Here is a 21437-nt window from a genome sequence, read left to right as displayed (position 1 = left end):
TGCGCCAGCAGGCCTAGCAGCATGCTCGCATTAAATATCCTTTGCGCGGATCGCCACACGCCCTGCTCTGCCCAGCACTCGCGTTCTCCGCCCACCCTCCCCGCTCCCTGGGGTTGGTGGCGGAGGCCGCACGACTTCTTCTGTTCCTGCGCTCCCTTCGCCTCTTTCGCACGTAGTCATTAGATGGCAGGGTTTACCGTCTTTGGCTCACATCTTTCGGGCTTTTCTTCCTCTCCGTGCCGTGCCCCTCCTGCAGCCAATCAGCTGCTGGCCTTGCGAGGGAGTGGGGGAGTAGGTGGGAGTCAGCGGTTTAGTGGCGGTGGGCAGGCAAAGGCCTGGCGGCAGGGCCTTTGCTTAAGGATGAAGGGGGGGGTGTGGTTGGTACGGTATCACTTCCAGCGCCCCCTCATGGGCTTTTTTTCGGTCAACTTCAACACCCCCGACTCTCCTGCCCCGTTACCCCACACACACCCGCACTCTGCCCTGACCCCCCGACAACACCGCCCTGGCCGCTGAGCCCCTGCAGCCCCACACCACCACCCCATGCTCTACTGAGCCCTTACCACCTCAACACCCCAGCCCTCTGCTTCGCTCCCTTCACCCCCCTTGACCCCAGCCCTGCTTGGCACCCCCCCCACATACCCGCCCCACACTCCTGCTCCCCCACATCTGACTCTTGCACCCCCCCATTCCGTCTCACCCTGGAGCCCAAATTGGTTCTCCTGCCCACCCCCACGATTCCCCCTGCACCCTTGCACCAAATCGGGGCTTGCCAGGTAAGCGTCACACTTCAACCTCCTGCCCCACCTGAGCCCCCTCCCTCTTTCTGCTCCTAGCCAGCCACCCAACCCCGCTGTCCTCACCCCGCCCTTGCTTCAGTGCACTCCCCCTCAGCTCAGTGAGAGAGAGGACGGAATGGGCAGAACCAGGGCGGAAGGTAGGTACCCACCTGTATGTGGGCAAGGCGCTCAGGTCCCAGTGGCCAGCAGGTGAGTGGGCAGCAGCCAGGATCCTGCGCTGGCAGAGCCGGCGTATGCGTCCCCTGTGGCAGTGGGCTTGAGCCACTCACCTACTGACTGGTCTGCGGGGTCCCAGCACGGCCCCGACGCCCGCTTTTGGTCTGGGTTCTGGCTGCCAGCCCTTCAGCCGGCGGGCCCGGCAAGCAGGCCCCGCTCAGCCCACTGCCGGCCCAGGTGAACAGAACCCCAGACCAGCAGCAGGCTGAGCGGGCCAGCAGCGTAAGATCAACATTTTAATTTAATTTTAAATGAAGCTTAAACATTTTAAAAAACTTGTTTAGTTTACATATGACAATAGTTTAGTTATATAATATATAGACTTAGCGAGAGAGACCTTCTAAAAAACATTTCAATGTATTACTGGCACGCAAAACCTTAAATTAAAGTGAATAAATGAAGACTTGGCACACCGCTTCTGAAAGGTTGCCAACCCCTGGCCTAGCATTTTGGCTATAGGAGTCAACTATGAAGAAGCGACTTGAAGTGTTTCCTCCTTCTAAAGAATCGAGCATGTTGTTCTGCAGCACTCCCAGCCCCTGCTGCCCCAGAGAGTGAAGGATGTGGTCAGGACACAGACCTGGAACCCTAGTACACAGCTGCAATGCTCCAGACACAGCCAAGATTTCAATGTGTCATGGCTGACAGGCCCAGGAAATTACGTTTCCTCTTGCAAAGCAACTCTCTGGGAAAGAAAATTACCACCCATTCAGCATAAGGACTGCAACAGTAAAAACTCCCCAATTGCTCTCCTGGGGAACTTTCCAACTAACAACATCATAGATAGGCACGTGCATGTTATGCTTTCCCTGCTGTCCCCTTGCCAGCTCTGTTCCTATGAGCCAACTGGAGAAAACTCCAGATCTCTGTAGTGCACCAATAAGAAGATTTTCATTCACTTTAATCTCCAGTTAGCTCATGAGAATGGGATGTATTGCAGAGGGACAGCACAACATGCATGTGTAACAGTCCTCAAGATATGTTGTGTGGGGTACCCAGGACTAATGTCCAGGGTGCAACTAACTGGACTGGTACCCAGGGGAAAATCAATGTAACTTTCCTATCCCTACCCATATTATTTTTGGAATCCCCTTATTGTGAAATTATCAGAAAGGAGAAGATTCCCCCCATCTGACAGAAAAGTAAAAGGAAACCCAAGCAATTAGTCATGTAATTCTCTTTGTATCAAAAGGTCCTAACTGAGAAAAATGGTGATTTTCAAATAGCTCATATAATAAAACAGCTGTACTGCACTGCAATGGTAGCAGATGATTAAAAAAAAATGCTTGAACCAGCTGCATAGTATCTTTTCCTTCAGTGTTAACATAAAAACATTTTCTTAGCCTGATGCAGTTTCAGTGTCACATGGAGCATAATGAATGTCCATTTAAAATTAATGAAAACTACTCTAGACAGAACGCTGGGGAATATACTGTGGCAACTGTCCTGCATCAGCAGAGCAGGCTAGATGACCTAAAATGTCTTTTTGACCACTTATTTCTATGAGACTAAAGTAAAAGCAATAACCAGAATAATAGGTTATATCATAATATCTATTTGCCTGAAGGATTCCAGTACAAATCATAATACAAAACTAAGAACCGATCTTGAAATTCTTCCTCATATCAGTAATTTTGCCAGACGATGCTTTCCTGAGCAAAAGTTTTTAGCATCAAGTCAAAATTTTTCGATTAAAAGCTTTTCTAACTAGTGTCTTCCTATATGACCGTAATATATACTGTATATATGTATTTCCTATATACTGAAATATAAATAATAAATGAAATAATGTATCACAGACAGATAAAATGGGTCATGGCCATAAACAGGTACTATCAGCATGACTTTGGGATGGTGACATTACTCATGAGTAGTAAAGGTACAAACAAATTTTGCAGGTCAACCCCAGTGAGTGCAAATGAAACCCTTCTATTACCACACACCACAAATGTTGTACCATTTGTTTGGAATCACCTTGTATTTTTAGTGGTGGACTTTTATAAGAGTCTTAGTTTTGGGGACATTGGTTCCTGTTTGTTTATTATACTATTATAAAGTTTGTGCCCTGTGCCCACAGTTCACACTTTAACCTGCTATCACTATCCTCAGGGGCCAAAAATCCCTAAAGAGCAAAGGGAATTTTGCTAGTTTTATGCTAAGGAGCTAAGAACCAGGAATGAGACTCCTGCAGAGAGAGTATCTTTAGAGAACAGGATCTGCTGCATTTCCAAATCCTATAATGCTGTATAAACTAACAGTCATAGAGATATCAATTTTTTCTTCTATTGTTCGCCACTAGGTGGAGCTACAATTCTTATTTGTTTCTCTTGATGACTTTCCAGGAACATCATAAACATAACATCTGAAAAACTAGACATATTCTGTCTTTATTAAAAGCAGACACAACTTACCCCAGCTTAGGTGAAACTTCTAAGACCATGTAATTTTATCTCCATCCATCAGCATGTAGTACTGAATAATATGCTACTTGGGAGAAAGAAGTGATTCATGCCTTTTTTATAAAATCCTCTGGTGAGGAGTATATTCTAATTTGCCACAAGATGTCTCAGGTATGCAACTGCTTTTAGCAATGAAAGCTGCACCAGTAAATGCCAATACATCCAACTGAGAATGTAACCTATTGAGCCTGACCAGGTAGTCTTTTCTCAGGCAAATTTTTAATTGAAGTCAAAAATTGCAAAATCTGTCCAACAGAATGCATAACAAGAGGGCTCTAGAAAAGTGTGAAAAATCCTACAATATTTGAGACAAGTGAACATATCTAGACTTAACTTATTAATAACAAAAATTGCTCTTACTCAATATCCAAGCGGAAAAATATCCACTAAGAAAGAAGTGGTTGATGTTGCAATTGGAATTTCTGTACTTAATTCTGCAAGCCACTCCCTTGCTGAAACAGGCTCCTACTTATGGTGCTGGTAATGGTAGACCCCAGTGAAATGGACTGTAAATCTGTTTCCAACCAGATTTAAGAATGGTTTAACAATGATTAAAGGAAATCTAAATATTCTGTTTAAACATGAAAGTTTTTCTTTTGACTGCAGATAATTTACAATAATATCATCCGGTAAATACACTTCACCTCCCCTTGACAACCACTGCTCTCTTCAGCACAAGCTGTCATCTCCTCTTTTCAACTCCTGATAACACAGGCTCCTAGGCTGGGAAAACTATTCCTATCCAACACTCCACACCAAACTGCTTGCTGATCAGACAGTTGTACTTTACTAGTTAGTTCAGGGAGATGTACTCTTTCATCGTTTCTAATTCTTTCTCATCCACTTTTCTTCATCTTTTCTTATTCTTCTACATTATTAACCTCAGTGATTATGGGTGCTGTAAAATATTCTAAAATTGTTACTGTAAATCCTGATCAATAATGGACCTTACCTATACTAGCCATAGATATGTCCTCTTCCTCATCTTTTTTACCTGAAATACGATAACGTGATGTTAAGGTGGCATTTAAAAAATTCTAATACATTAGTTATCCTTGTACAATCTTTAATTTCATAACATACACAAGTGGCAACATATTCTTTATAATGTATAAAATCTAACATGTGAAGAGCCAGCACAATACACTTTCTATTCAACGTAGATTTTACGAAAGAAACTACCAAATCCCATTCGAATGAGTGTCTGAATGTGTTTTAAGGAGGCATTGGTATTTCTCTGAATTTTGAGAGAAATGTAAAATTCATGTTTATTGTGAACGGGTGCTCAAGACACCAAAGAGGAAATCTCCCACCTTGTGCCACAAATGCCATCACAGCACTCTACCTGATAGCATCCCCTGGGTAACTTGCCATGCAGACATGGTCATGACTGAATGGGATGGTAAATGACCGAGTCCCCCTAAACACTTTGATCAGTAGAGCTGGCTGGTATTCAGAGGAGCCAATGTTGCATCTTTCTAAAGAGTGGTGGAGTGGGTACGGAGCTGCAGGAGTCATTGTGCATCCCTGAGCTTATGTGATGGTTACAAACCCTACAATGGGTCAGGACAGGAAGGGATTAATGGTCTGGCATTGTCTGTTCTGCTGCGTAGCACTCATTAGACATAATGATTGGGAAGGTGTGCATACCCCGCACTAGGCAAGAAAGGATTAACCCCACATTGTGAGCAGCCAAAGTCCTGCCCCCTGACCAGGATGGGCATGCTCCAACTGCTGCCTCAATATAAAAGGAAGCAGCCCAGCTCATTCTAGGCTGACTGCCAAGGAGAGAAGATGCTTGGTGGACAGGGCCGTCCTTAGGATTTATGGGGCCCTAAGCAGTATTATTAAACTGGTGCCCCTATGCCGGATGGCAGCCCAAGCTCACAGCCTGGTGGGGGAGGGGGAGGAGGGACGAGACAGTATCTATGGTGGTGGAGAGTCACAGTTCCCTGCAGAGACTCCCATACTCCCTCTCCCTCATGCAGATGGACATGAAGAAAGTACCTAATAAAAACATAAATTTGAATAAAAATGTCAGTCACAGGTTGGGTTTTGAATATGCCCCTGAAAGTTGTCAGAGGATTTATTTGCAAAACTGTAAGTAAGGGTGACGTAAGCTGTCCTGCTGAATACACATTACACATATACGGAAATACATGATGCCAGCTCTCTCTGTTTACCTTTTCTTCAATCAGCTATTTCTAAGCTGAATTTATATTTTAAATGTAATCAAACCATTAAGCCAGTATTCCAGATTACTACATATTTTTATTACCTCACTGAAACAAAGATTTAAATTAATCAGAGAGGTTTATTTGTTCATAAAATGTTCTATATGCTTTTTAAGAAAAAGGGAACAGTAATTTACTTTGGTGTGTAGCCATAACAAGAGACATGGTTATGAGTACTTAATGTTGTTTTTTGGGGGTTTACAAGGAATTTAATTCTAACTACGGCTACTGATTTTGCTGAAGGGTTCTTTTAAACTAGTGATCGGGAAGTCAGAATAAAGAAAGGAAACATCCTTTGTCCCAGCCACTGGACAGGGAAGGACGTTTGTCCATTAAGGGCTCTCTTCAGTGGGGAGGGAGGACCCAGAGGCGGTGAGGAATGGACAGAAAGTGCAGGAAAACTTGGAAGCCATTTTTTTAAACTATAATAATTACAATGAGTATATAGATAAGGAGGTCTTTCCTGAAGGATTATTTAAAAACGTATGTCTGAAGATCCATGCATTTAAGGCTACACAGATGATTGTGCATCTAAACTCTATGCATAGCATTTTTTAGAATGTGATTGTATCTTCACCAGCTCCTTACTAATGAAATATTTTTAAAGCACATTCTTAAACTAGGGGTCCATGTAACTGAACCATGTTCTGTGTAAATATGACAAGTTAATGCACAACTGTTTTTTGTCAGTAAACATCAGAAATTGACAAGTATATAAAATTATTTGGCATAAGCTTTCGGTGGACATCTGATGAAATGGGTTTCTAGCCCACAAAAGCTTTGCCCAACATAATCTGTTAGATCCTCTGAGGTGCCACAGAGATATTTCCTTGTTTTTGCTGATACAGAACTACACAAACTACGCCACTTGAGACCGGGTGTCAGCCTTATAATACCTTCAAGTATCTAGAGGGGTAGCTGTGTTATCTGGATCTGGTAAAAGCAGCCAGAAAGAATCCTGTGGCACCTTGTAGACTAACAGACGTTTTGGAGGCGTGTAGCTTTTCGTGGGTGAAACCCACTTCGTCAGACCGCTAGTGGGTAATTCACCCACGAAAGCTCACGCTCCAAAACAGTCTGTTAGTCACAAAGTGGCCAAGGCATATCTGTAGTCTACAAGGTGCCACAGGATTCTCTGCTGCTTTTAGTATATACCTTGGGGTTGGCAAATGCCTGTTAAATGGCTTTATTACCCTTGAATGTCTCTTTAACAGTTTCAATGTTGTGCTAATAGGTCTGGCAGGCTGGAGGTTTTTCCACTTTTAACTACCAGATTTCCTCCAAAGGAAGACTCACCAGGCTAGAGCATCCATCTATGGGAGTCTGCAGGAAGGGTCAGAACAGGGATAAGAAAACAAGAGAGTGGACACTAAGACCCAGTGGTGCCCCAAATTTTCAGGTGCCCTACGCAGCTGCCTATGTTGCCTATGCCTAAGGACGGCCCTGTTGGTGGAGGCTCCTGCGCAAGAGCCACTTCAGCACTTGACTGTGGGAGCCAGAGATCCCAAGGACCAGACCAGAGACGTGCAGACACAGCTAATTTGACAGAAGAGTACTTCTGCTGGCATAGCTAATGTCGTTTGGGGAGTGGTGTTCCTACTCCAGTTGGAAAACCCCTTTCTGTTGGTGTGTGCTGTGTCCACACTGGGGGCTAGGCCAGCATATGCTGATGTAGCTGTGCTGGCATAGACTCTGAGGTATAGACATAGCCCCAGGCAGATGGCCAGAAGAAGGACTGGGGAATAGCTTTGTTTAGTGTTACTTTGTGAGTTTTGTGTTTGAATAACAAGTGAAGCCCTGAGAAAAAGGCCTTGATCTGGACTCTGGGTGTGGTTTCAGTCCTTCCTGGGCTGGGGACACAGGCCTCCAGTCTACACTCATGAACTGACCCTGGTCCATACCTAGATTGGGGTGCTGACCTGTTGTTGATAGTATTGATAATTGTTTTAGTTGAAAAGGTTTTTATTGATACCATTCACTGAGGTGTGTTTCCTTTCTGGTTTCTGCTGTGGTCAGCTGGCCCTCTCCAGACATGACTCCAGCCCAACGCCCCTTAGAGCAGTGCAGCAGCACACGGAGTCCAATTTTGACACTCATCTTGATAGCACATTGTGACCTCTTGGGTGAATTTGCCTAGACCACTGCAGAAACTCTTTCCTTACAATATACAGAAGAGCCTCACTAAGCTGCACTTTGCTAACTCTCTCTCCCCACTTCTCAGCTGAGATGTAATACCAGAGCACTCCAGCAAAGTTACATATTATTACCATGAGAATTCATACCATTTTTAAAAAAAGAGAGTACATTGGTGGTGGTCACTATTAAATATTAAACACTGAACATTTTCTGCACAGTGGCACCTGAGATACCTCAATATTTTCCTGTACTTAAGCCTCTGTCTTCATTGTAAAGCAATATTAATAAATCATACATAAGCTTTTCATTGGTTGATCTCAAAATGCATTACAAGGAGATATGCATCATTACCCCCACATTATAGTTGGGGAAACTGAGTCACAGAGCAGTAATGTTACATGCCTAAGGTCACCCATCAGCCCAGTGGCAGAGCTGGGAATAGAAAAAAGGTCTCCTAAGTCCCAGTCCAGTGCTCTATCCACTAGGCCACATAGTAAATCTAAACTGTGTTTCTCTAAATGAATATAGTCAATTGTGTGATGTAATGTCCATGGTGCTTGTGTTTTGGTCACTTACTTGCTAATTCACAAAATTGTAATAATTCATAACAGGTCTCCCAGTCATTGGTGCAAATTAGTGAGTTTTAATGTACTTAGTATATTTGTAACATTTTAGCCCAAGCAATGTAAGTAGCTGCCATGTAAATCTAGGCAACATCTTTTTTTACCCCTGTAGTATCATACATACCAAGCTGTTTTCGCTTGCCTTTGGCTGATCCTTTAGCTTTGGTTTCTCCTTTAATTTTAAGTTTCTTTACTGAGCCTTTGGCACTTAGTGCAGAGGTCTTGCTGGATTTTGGACTTTCTAACATTTTTCAGATTTCTGTCTGGAAAGATATTATATATAGCATTAATATATTGTAATCAACGGGTCAAGTTTGCCGCTGGCCAAAATGAGAAGTTTGGCCAAGGCTTACATTTATACAGATTATCATTAAAGTATTTTTCATCCATGTCTAAAGGAACTGTCTAAATGTTTATGCCCCAAACTTACTGCACTTTTCACATTGCATCTTATAGTTGGAAAATGCTGTTGCTTCTGTTTTAGGGCATGTCTACATAGCACAGCAGTGTGTGCTAGAGGTGTGTGATTTTTTAAAGCACGCCAGTACGCTGCGCACTGTCTGGCAGTAAACATTCAATAGTGTGTTGATGTAGGGCGATCACTAGGGAACTTTTAATGTGTGACAGCAGTGTCTATATGGGCCAGTTGGCGTGCTATGCAGTACAGTTTAGAAATTACAACCTCTTGCGCACACTGCTGTGCCATGTAGACAAGCCCCTTTGTAGACTATTTATAATATTGATGGTTCCAGGTCTGAATAATCAAAAAGGTAAATAACATAGTGAGAGTAGGTTTCATGCACAAACAAAGCCCAGTCTCCATGGAACATGTGGAGTACCACAGATGTAATTATTTGTCCCAGTGTTTTTAAACATAGGCAGGAGCATAGCTGCACAGAGCATTTTTGTCAGAAGTAATGTACAGGGTATTACCAAAGAGATATTTATCTGTATTTTTATTCGAGCTAGAATTGGTTGGCGCTACTATCTCAACACAGCTCGAAATGAATAAAACTGTGCTACCTACAGTTTTCAGTGTCTCACTCCTTCCTCTCACCTAAACTTCTTGAAGACAGGTAACTCCCATCTTTGGAGGATTCCAGTTCCACAGGAGCAAATTCCAGTACAGTGAAGATAATATCAGAGAAGACACAATGACCAGTCAAATTATATGCCATTCCCTGACCACAGTTTTCTTTATCACAGGGGAAAATTAGGGATTTGTAGGTAGTTCAGTCAAGACTCTCTGAGTCAAGCAAACCATGCTGGTTTTGCTGTTCATCACTTTTTTCCTCATTGTCAATTAACAGTCCATAGCATTTCAATTGCCGGACACTGCCAGCACTGTTTTCCTTCAGCCTAGCCTGGGACCTCAACCTAAAATATCCACAAATCACATGAGGCTGAATGTGTGAAAAAGACATAGGCCCAGATTCTGTTCTCATTCCCACCATTGTAAATCCAGAATAACTGGCCACTTGTCTCAATTGACTTTTTAGTCTGATACCATTAAGGGCAAACTTGAACAATTGTACAATTAGTTACAACATACAGTCACACACGTTTCTTCTTTGACTTCATTATTCTCTACACACATCTGGAGGCTCAGCCAGTGACTGTCTGGCTTATTTCATTCTCCTTCTTCCCTCCCACTTCTCCCTAACAAAGGATAGGGGAGAGGGTTTAGGAAAGAGAAGTATAGAGGCTGTTTTTTCTGCTTCAGAGTGGTCACCATAGTCATAATACAAGAATCACAAGAAACCAGCTTTCTGCTTCTGCATTCTTTTCCACTGAAATAGTCCAACAGAGCTTTTTATGTGTATAATGAAAATTATTATAATATTAAAAAACAATTAGAAGAGCAGAGATCACAGGTTGTAAGAAGGGTCTATTCTGCTTGATATAAATATAGAATCCTGCCAGCAGTATGGGCCAGGGAAGACAAGACAAAAGGAAACAAAAAAACCATGAAACACAGTTGCAGCACCATCATGTGGAAAACATACACATAGCATCCAATTAACTAGCAGTTTTTACAACCAGATTGGTCCAGGCTTTCTTAGGTCAGATATTACTAGTGAACAACCAGAAGATTTAAGCATAAATAATGAAGGCTGGAGTGGCAGTTGCATTGTGCCACAGGTCTCTATAACATGGGCATACAAATTTGAAACTAGTTTTTAGAATTGTAAGCTAATTGGGGCAAGGACGATATTGTCGTAAGTGGTTGCATAGCACCTAGTACATTTTGGGGGCTACCACAATATTAATAGCAATAAAAGAAAGGCCCTGCACTCATACCAAGGGGCAGAGGGGGGGGCCATGATACAACACTGATGAGCCCTAAAGGGAAGCTCTTTGGACAAATAGCATATTCACCAAAAAGGACCTGAGACTGAACATAGGTGAGATTTAAATAAAATAAAACAATATCAGAGACTCCCCAGGGGAAAAACTTAAAGAAGCTATTTTAAGAAGCTTAAAATGGTTTGTATTAGGACTGTCAAGCAATTAAAAAATTAATCATGATTAATTGCACTGTTAATAATAGAATACCATTTATTTAAATATTTGTGGATATTTCCCACAATTTCAAATATATTGATTTCAATTATAATGCAGACAAAGTGTACAGTGCTCACTTTATATTTATTTTTATTACAAATATTTGTACTGTAAAAAATGAGACAGGTTTTTTTCAATTCACCTAATACAAGTACTGTAGTGCAATCTCTTTATCATGAAAGTTGAACTTACAAATATAGAATTTATATATGAAAAATAACTGTATTCAAAAATAAAACAATGTAAAACTTTAGAGCCTACAAGTCCACTCAGTCCTATTTCTTGTTAACCCCATTGCTCAGACAAACAAATTTGTTTATGTTTGCAGGAGATAACACTGCCCGCTTCTTCTTCACAATGTCACCTGAAAGTGAGAACAGATGTTTGCATGGTACTGTTGTAGCCAGCATCGTAAGATATTTACATGCCAGATGTGCTAAAGATTCATGTATCAGAGGGGTAGTCGTGTTAGTCTGGATCCGTAAAAGCAGCAAAGAGTTCCGTGGCACCTTACAGACTAACAAACATATTAGAGAATGAGCTTTCGTGGGTGAATACCCACTTAGTCGGATGCATACAGTGCCACTACATGCATCCGACAAAGTGGGTATTCACCCACAAAAGCTCATGCTCCAACCAACATTCCAGAGGACGTGTGTCCATGCTGATGACGGGTTCTGCTCGATAACAATCCAAAGCAGTGCAGACCGACGCATGCTCATTTTCATCATTTGAGTCAAATGCCACCAGCAGAACGTTGATTTTCTTTTTTGGTGGTTCGTGTTCTGTAGTTTCTGCATTGGAGTGTTGTTCTTTTAAAACTTCTGGAGGCATGCTCCACACCTCATCCCTCTTAGAGTTTGGAGGGCACTTCAGATTCTTAAACCTTGGGTCAAGTGTTGTAGCTATCTTTAGAAATCTCACATTGGTACCTTCTTTGCGTTTGTCAAATCTGCAGTGAAAGAGTTCTTAAAATGAACATGTGCTGAGTCATCATCTGAGAGTTCTATAACATGAAATATATGGCAGAATGTGGGTAAAATAGAGCCGGAGACATACAATTCTCCCCCAAGAAGTTCAATCACAAATTTAATTAACATATTATATTTTTAACGACCATCATCAGCATGGAAGCATGTCCTCTGGAATGATGGCTGACACATGAAGGGGTATACAAATGTTTAGCATCTCTGGCATGTAAATACCTTGCCATGCCGGATACAAAAGTCCCATGTGAATGCCTGTTCTCACTTTCTGTTGACACTGTAACAGGGCCACCCAGAGAGGGGAGCAAGTGGGGCAATTTGCCTCAGGCCCTGCAGGGGCTCCCATGAGAATATAGTATTCTACAGTACTGCAACTTTTTTTAATGGAAGGGGGCCCCGAAATTGCTTTGCCCCGGGCCCCCTGAATCATCTGGGCAGCCCTGCATTGTAAATAAGAAGTGGGCAGCATTAGCTCCCATAAATGTAAACAAACGTATTTGTCTTAGCGCTTGGCTGAACGATAAGTAGGAGTGAGTGGACTTGTAGGCTCTAAAGTTTTGCATTGTTTTGTTTCTGAGTGCAGTTATGTAGCAAAATAATCTACGTGTGTAAGTTGCACTTTCATGATAGAGATTGCACTACAGTACTTGTATGAGGTGAACTGAAAAAACTTATCATTTTTACAGTGCAAATATTTGTAATAAAAACATAAATGAGCAGTGTACACTTTGTATTTTGTGTTGTAATTGAAATCAATATATTTGAAAATGTAGAAAAACATTCAAAAATGTTTAATAAATGTCAATCAGTATTCTGTTTAACAGTGCGATTAAAACTACGATTAATCATGATTAATTTTTTAAATTGCAATTAATATTTTTAATCGCGTGAATTAACTGCGACTAATCAACAGCCCTAGTTCGTACGTTAAAAGAAATAAGTCTAGATGTGTGTGTTTGTAACTTAAACTAAAAGTTAGGATGATCCTTTAATTATTTTCCTCCCCACGTTGAGAAACTTTAGTGCTTCTCTTTTTTATGCCAACTACTCTTAAATCATTCTAGAAGGAATAAGAAATCAAATATCATATTCTGCTCTACACAGACAGAACATGTAAAAATTTAATTTGGAGGCAGCTGCTAGCGAAGAGAAGAAGAACTGGTCATCTATTATTCTAGATTTGGGGCTTAATCCAGCTGCCACTGAAATCAATATATATTTTGTCATTGACTTCAATGGGAATCAGGTCAGGCTTAACTGTAATTCTCTTTTTTTACAATATTTGGGATCCCGTCCCCCCCTGCCGTTTTCTGTTTCACCATGAACAAACTAGAAAACTAATCTAGAAATAATCTATTTTTCCTCTTTTATCAGAGCATGGGAATGACAGGTGATGGGCAACATTTGCATTTAAGAAATTATTAATCATGGCTGATTAGTGCAAATATGGTCCCCTTGCTTAAATCCATTATGAGTTGTATAAATATAAACCACTTACTTCTACCATAAGTCATAACCGCACTTGCACAAGATGAGTAAATGTTCCAGAACTCTGAAACCACTGCAGTTCTGGAGCTTCCATTTTATGAGAATTAACGAGGACTTACAATTGAATCACATTCTGAGAAGAAACATATTTACTAATTTTACATGGAATGACTCTAAAGTGAAGGATTCAAGGTTTTACCATATGTTTACTCAATCTTAATCTGATATCATGAAACTTGTCCATAATAATCTCTACTGAAGATTGCTAATATACAACTAAACTCACTTTCCAACTGCTTTCCTATATATAGAAATATATTTATGTTGTGCATAAAATGTAATCATTGATTCTTACCTATCTACATTCTTGAACCCAGGCTTTGCATTGAGTAATGTGCTTATCTTACAGTTCTGAGACACGTTTTAACCTCTGTGTTTTTAAAAATGTGTTGGGACTGTCTAATTAGAATGATTGCATGCTGCTCCAAAATACAAGAAGAAAGGCAATCTATCTTTATGGGCATATTATGCTAAAGATTTGGCTAAAAAGATAGAGAAAATGTTGTCAAAACCTCCAAGCACAGCCGTACAAAAAAAAATCCTGCATGGCACACCATAAAGAAAGGCGCAAGATTGACAAATGCAAGTATACTGATCAATTTTCTTACACACACAAAGTCCCTACTGATCCATACCATTGTAAATTTAAAACAATTGTTGCCCACTGGCACTGTCTGTGGTCCTGATCCCTCAAAGGGATCCTGTTGCTGCTCTAACTTGAGCCAGAAGCTTGAAGCCCCTGGATGAAAGACAGAATTTTCCAACACAAACAAACCAGACAGTAATTCTGAAAATTAATTGGAGGGCAAGATGAACCACTGAATATTTAGTACAGTCACATTCCCTTATCTCACCACTTCCTTATTCAACATTGAAATAAATCCAGATTGGAAATTTTGATTTGTTTCTAGTGAGTAATCAAAACCATAAGTCACATGAATAGAGGAAACTGAAATATCTAAGATTAATCACATGACTTATTTTAAGAACGCAACTTACAAAGCATAATAGTATACAAGACATCCCCGTGTTCCATTCTTTTGCTCGACTTTAAAGCTACTGTGCTGAGAACAAGAGTTCACAAACAAATCTATTTAACATAAATTTTAAAAATCTCTCCTGTTTAATTCTCCCCCCTTTATCCTCTGTACAACTGAGAGGTCATACAGAGAAGTGAGCGGTTGGCAGGAAGATTGTGGAGATGGTGGGTGGGAATGTGAAATCTAACTGAGTTGAGTGATGCAGATCAAATCTGGAACCCACAGAAGCCGCTTAGGGACCAGCTGGGAGACAGATGGACATACATTTATTACCAGGGGCGGCTCCAGGCACCAGCATGCCAAGCGCGTGCCTGGGGCAGCAAGTCATGGGGGGGCACTCTGCCGGTCGCCATGAGGGTGGCAGGCAGGTTGCCTGCGGCGTCATGCCTGCGGAGGGTCCGCTGGTCCCCCGGCTTCAGCAGACCTCCCGCAGGCTGCTGCCGAATCCATGGGACTGGGGACCTCCCATAGGCAAGCTGCCCAAAGCAGCCTGGCTGCCATGCTTGAGGCAGCAAAATACCTAGAGCCGCCCCTGTTTGTTACAATATAGTTAGGAAACAAATCTAATTAGCCTTCCTTTATAATCTCAAAAACAATACATCCGTTCTGACTCAAAATTTGTCATTCTCTAGGCACATGTTTGTCTGTTATTAGGACACTCTTAGGGCCTGATCTTATTCCTGCTGAACTCAACAGCAAAACTTCTATAGATTTCATGGAAACAGAACCAGGCCCCTACCATTTACATCTATGCAAAGTGGATATAAAATGCTACCATTTTGATTTGGCAACATATTACTCAGAGATATGTGACTGTACAAAGTGCAATGCAGTGAAGAATCAAGGCCTTAACCTTTATGAGACTCTGTGTGTAGCTGACATGAATCAAAGACTAAAATATTGTAACATTCACTTTGGTATCATGCTAGGGTCTCCTGTAAACTATTGGTCCTTAGTGTATAAGCTAAAGCAAACATTTTCAGGACTTGCCTCTACTTTGGACACCTCCATATTTGGTTTCCCAAGTTTAGATACAATAGTGTTTTAGATTAAAAAAGCAAGGCACCCAAACTCAGAGGACACTTTTGAAAATCTGGCCCTCAGTGACTTGCCTCAGCTCATGAAGTTGAGCCAGAGATAGACTAAAACCTAAAAATGAGGTCTCCTGATTCTCATTCCTGAACAGTAGCCACTAGACTATGCTATCTCACCTTCTCTGTAGCACAAATCATAATAGGTGCTATCAATCTTGACAAGTATCTATTCTGCCAAGTTAAGTACAACTTCCACTATTACTTGAATAACATTTTATTAGTCACTTTTTATTAAGCACTGACAGCATGATCAACAATGTACAAAACACATAAAAAGAAATGTCTCCTGCCCAAGGGAGCTTACAATTCAAATAAGAATCCTGCTCCATGAATTTTTAAGAAGAGGTCAAGAGTTTAATTTTTAATGTCAAGCAGAAATGTTTTGTCCATGTTCGGTTCCTATCCTCAGAGAGAGAGAGAGCTCACTTCTTATACTGCATAAGAGTAGGACTCCATTACATGTATTTCTCTATAAATACCCAAATGCAATATTTTCATAGTCATGTTCATTGTTGTGAGTTCAATCCTTGAGGGGGCCATTTAGAGATCTGGGGCAAAAATTTGTCTGGGGATTGGTCCTGCTTTGAGCAGGGGGTTGGACTAGATGACCTCCTGAGGTCCCTTCCAACCCTGATATTCTATGATTCTATGATTCATTAACTAAATACCTGAACACTAAACTTGAAAAATAACAGCAGAGTGTACAAAACATGTATACAAAGCATAATTATTGAAAAACATAATATAATATACAAAACCCAGTATTAAATAAACCAGACATTTTATCTGTGGGCTGTTTATGTCCACAGATACGTGTAATTTACTATCTAAAATCTTTCAGAAACTATGAGGAGTCAATTTTCAGCACAAGTTGTCAGAACAAGATCATATATTAACTGATAATGTCTAAGCAGACATCATCTGACAACTTTGTATTTGATAGTTTACAGATTAATTGGCATCATGGAACCAAAGTGCAGTCCCGAGCCTTAGACTCTCAGAAGAAAAATGAAGATCAGAATGTTCTCCGAATTGTTTAATGGACAAAAAAAATTAGAGTTATGAAACAAATCCACAAAGTTGCTGGGTGCCACAGAAAGAGAATGGTGATTAGTTATGAGCAATGCAAGGGATGCTGTCTAAACTGAGAAGGAAGAATGATTAATTAGTGGCCTAATTGAACCACTTAAGGTCACGTTTGTGTGTATTACTAATTTAAAACTGATATATTACAATTTAAAAGACCAGAATAATCAAATATACTTCTACAGAACAAAACAGGACCAGCAAAGTATCAAAAACATACTTTGTTATTTTGCTGTCTGTGTCACCAGATCTAAATTAAAGGAACACTGGCAACTTAAAAAGCACACTTCTGTCTGCGGGGGAAGCTACAATTGTTAACAATAACAGCTAAGAATGATCAAATCTGTACAGAAGCCCTTGTGTTGTTTATTTTGATTAACTTGATGTAACCTGCCGTACACAGTTTTTTATATGCCCCCAAATATATGAACTGACAATATATAACTGCATTACAGAAGTTGTTTGGAATTAAACTAGAATTTTTGGCAATTGAGGCCCTGATCCAAGCAAGCATCTGAGCATGTGAGTAGTTCCACAGCAGTCAAACATATGCTTAAATGCTTTCCTGAATCAAGGCCTCACTAGGTGCTCGATGGGCTTTGCCACCTGAGGGGATGTAGGGAGGCAGTCAGAGACTGAGCAACACGAGTTAAATGTTTCTGCTAAAATTATCAGCAGTGTAAAAATGTTCACATTTAAAATGTCATATTCAGGTCTCAATCATCTCACTGGGAAGCAGGGATCAGTGTACACATCTCTGAGATATGGTTTCTGGGTGTCTATAGTCTCAGGAAGACTGCAATGCATCAGCTTATATCCAATTAACATTTTCAAGCTTTTCTCTGCAACCACCGGGACTAGAAACATAATATTTTTAAAATAAAATCTTAGATTCTAGAGCACAATCCTGCAGCACTGTGTGGATTCCAAGGTAAATTCCAGAGAATACAAGGGATCCTGACTACAGGTTTCAGCATGTCATGCTTTGCTTGAATCAGATTTTCAGACTCCTTGTAGGTATTGTCTTTGCTACGACTACAGACCATAGCATGCAATACTCCATTTTATTCTGAGCAGAAATGCTCATGGAAATCTACAAGTCCCAGCATGTTCATCTTGAGAAGTGTGGACAGTGCATTTTTGCCCTAAATGGAGTCTGCAATGCACACTGGGCATCTCCCTGCATACACTGCAATTTTTCAAAAAGAAAATGAAGGTGATCTGTACAACAGGTTTATGTTATAAATTCTATAGTGTCCAAGTGGAGGCTAGGTCTGGGTCCCAGAGTCAGAACCATTTTCACATTGTGGTGGTTGTTGCTAGAAATCACCAAAATGAGATTAAATCACAGGTTCAAAATATCGCCCAAAGCAAGCTTCCTCGTACCTCCTTTTCCTTTCTCCTCTTTACCCTGATGTTTCTTTTCTACCCTCTTTTAACAGTTTATGTTTTTCCGTAGGCAATATTTTGTCACTCATTTTAGATGCTAATTACAATCTCCCCCTCCCCATCTCTCTCAAAGATGTTTTCTTTGCTGATTTGGCCTTTCTTCCTCTGTCTCCTTTTTGGCTTCACTGCTTTCTCTTGCCATCCCAAATCCCAGTTACTCCTGATCATTTCCAAGCCCTGTGCTCCCCTCCCCCTCCCTTCTCCCCCACACCCTGCTGAGGCTGCGTGCTGCATACTGGGGTGGTGAGTGTTTTGGTGGGCGAGCTGCTGAGAGTGGGAGGCGGGGTGTCTCTCACTGAGTCGGGATGGGGGTCGCCCTGCCCCTGTGATTACCCCTCTGTGAGGGGTTATGCCCCCGGGCTCCCAGATGGTCACCCTGCGCTTGGCTGCTACCTCCACCCCCGGTCCCCAGTAACATTTTCAGCAGGGCCCCGGCAGGGATGACTTAAAAAAAACTCCTTTCATTTCTTAGCAACTGGTTCCCTATAAAAAGTTCTAATTTAAGGGATGTACCACAGTATGTATTTTTTGTACCAATAGGGTTACCATACGTCCGTATTTTTAAAAATTCCTCCTGGATGGCGATTTAAGAACCAAAAAGTTGAAGATGTCCGGGAAAATACGGATGTATGTTAACCCCATCTAAAGTTCTTTTTTAAAAAGATGGGCCTGAACTAGAAATGAGCGCCGTTTCACATGTGTGGGGCCCGCCACTCCCTGGGGGTGTGCTAGGGTGACCAGATGACCCAATTTTATAGGGACAGTCCCGATTTTTGGGTCTTTTTCTTATATAGGATCTATTACCCCCCACCCTCAACCCAATTTTTCACACTTGGTGTCTGGTCACCCTAGGGTGTGCACGTGTGGGTCCCAGCTGCTCCCTCCCCCCTCATTGAAGCAGGTGTGCAGAGTTACTGCCCTGGGAACTGCAGGGCACCAGTGGACGTGGGGCTGGCTGGAGGCAGGGCAGGGGCTGGCTGGAGGTACGGTTGGCAGAGCTGGAGACAGAGAAGTGCGGAACTGGCTGGCTTCAGGCAGGGGGGTGCGGCAGGGGTTAGCTGGAGACAGAGCAGGGGGTGCAGGACTGGTGCGGGCAGGGCAGGATATGTGGGAGGGGCTGGCTGTGGGCAGGCCAGGGGGTGCAGCAGAGGCTGGCTGCGGGCAGGAGTGTGGGTACAGGGGGTACAGTCCACCCTGTATGGTGAGTGCCCCCTCTTCCTCCCTCCCCCACCAGGGTAGCAGCAGCAGCCCAGGGCTTGGGGGCTATTTAAAGGGCCAGGGCAGTGGAAGCAGGGGAGCCCCGGGCCCTTTAAATAGCCGCGGGAGCCCTGGGGAAGCAGAGGGGCTCTGGTGGCAACTTAAAGGGCCTGGGACTCCAGTCCCTGCTGGGAGCCCCAGGCCCTTTAAATTGCCCCCTGGGGAAGCCAGGCCGCCCGGGTACAGCACACCAGTGGGGCTTGGGCGCGGGGCCCGATTCAGGTGAATTGGTTGAATTGGCCTAAAGCCGGCCCTGCCGGCCTCCATTACCTGCCTGCAGGCGCAGGGGTCCGCTCTGGAGTCTGTGCTAAGAGGGCCTCAGGCCACGCTGCAGGCGTCGTTAGGATGCTTCAGTTGCTAGGGCCGAGACATAAGCGGGACTGACAATTCTGTCAGGCAATACGCGCCTTCCAGTTCTACCCGCCTCCTGCGAAGGGAGCCGCGATTGGCTGAGACAGACAAAGTCTGGTCTAAAGGCGACACCGAGACTATAATTCCCAGCATGCTGTGCGCTTCCATTCTCGTAGCCGCCGGTGTGAGACAGCGAACAGTGCATGCTGGGGATTGCGGTCTCTTCACTGGGGAGGATAAAGAAAGAGTCTGTTCTGGGTGCAGTGAGGGATCCTCTGGCTATTGAGCGCAGTAAAGGAGTGTCCTGTGTGGGGTATAGGCAGCTGGCTGTGAGGAGAAGGATGGTTATCAGATCCCTGCAATCTGTGTTTAAGTTGAAGGCAGGGGGCATGGACCTGCTGCCCCAAGGCTTATCCATAGAGAGGGAGACATTTCACACACACCCCAAAAAACTTAACCACAAGCTGCTTCTGGAAGACCTTTACGTTTGTGGTAGCTCTTCCGACATAGCCTCTGCAACTGTGTCAAGATTCTCTCTCGGTTGCTAAAGCTTCCCCGCCTCCCAAGCGGCTCATGTCCCAGGTCCATTCCCTGACATTGAAAGTCCCCCGTGTTTTGGGGTTATCCTTGATTTGGGGTCATTTTAAGGCTATTGTGAGTCTCTCCAGACAGGGATGGGAATTTAGCTGCTTTGGTGAGATAGTTTGTTTTGGTTTTGTTTGCAAATCTCCCTCTTTCAGTGCTGGTCTTACATATTTGTAGGAGAAGCATGAGAATCATTTAGATCGAGTTACTTGATTGTAAGCTCTTTGGGGCTAAGGTTCATCTTTTTGTTCTGTGTACAGCATCTAGTTCAGTATGGCCCTTGATTGAGCCTTCTCGACGTTACTGCAATACAATAATAATTACTACCTTGGGGACAGGAGTGCCACTTACTTATGTTCCTTTCCATACAACCAGGAGGGTCCTAATTTCTCTTAAGTCTGCTGATACTGCCAGTGACTCTCCCAGTCGTTCCCCTCATAATTATAAAGGAAAAGCTTTCTTGCCACTGCTGAGTCTGCCACAGGCTGGGCAAGGAGGCAGTAGGTAGATCAATACTATTCACACATTCCTAAGGCAGTTCCTATCTTTCTTGAAACTACCCTCACCTTAGGCAGCTGTACCAAAGTGACGTTTTGTATCCTAGTTCGGGAGTGACTGATCCTCAGGAAAGAGGATTATTATCTCTTTGAAGTCCAGGTAATAACTTTAATAGGTTAATTATATTTGATGTTTGTGATGACTGCCTGTGCAAAGCTATAGTCAATGGGAGTCATTCAGCATACCTCAACCCTCCCCTGCCCCACGCAGACTGCTCTTCGTAATCATGATTTTGTTACTGGAAATTACAACATAGTGTATTCTTTCTTCCCAACCAGGAACACTGGGGAAAAAAAATCCAGTCAGACACAGAACTAGTATTACAGTACATACATAATATTCCAAAACATCTTGTATAACAATCTGTCTGTGACATTACATTCCAAGAAACAGTGTGTATATATCTCAAAAGTTCAGCACTTGTTATAAGCTTTTTCTTCCAACAATTTC

General features: G+C 42.5%; 1 protein-coding gene across 2 annotated transcripts in view; it reads right to left on the bottom strand.

The window, feature by feature from the left end:
* DNAI3 (dynein axonemal intermediate chain 3) overlaps positions 1–19847 on the bottom strand; it is a 64014-nt gene extending 44167 nt beyond the window's left edge. Inside the window, exons 1-3 of one of the 2 annotated variants that reach the window (XM_032798892.2) lie at positions 19764–19847; positions 8593–8731; positions 4428–4469 (exon numbers count right to left, since the gene is read on the bottom strand). In XM_032798892.2, coding sequence (XP_032654783.1) covers positions 4428–4469; positions 8593–8716 — 166 coding nt within the window. In that variant the 5' untranslated portion in view covers positions 8717–8731; positions 19764–19847. The remainder of the gene's footprint in view (positions 1–4427; positions 4470–8592; positions 8732–19763) is intronic. The other variant, XM_075067771.1, reaches the window with a different exon arrangement.
* Positions 19848–21437: the final 1590 nt, after the last annotated feature.

This window comes from Chelonoidis abingdonii, chromosome 7 (genome assembly GCF_003597395.2).
Source record: "Chelonoidis abingdonii isolate Lonesome George chromosome 7, CheloAbing_2.0, whole genome shotgun sequence".
NCBI classification, from domain to species: Eukaryota; Metazoa; Chordata; order Testudines; family Testudinidae; genus Chelonoidis; species Chelonoidis abingdonii.
Note: the sequence above shows the minus strand (reverse complement) of the source record. Positions and strands in the feature narration are given on the sequence as shown.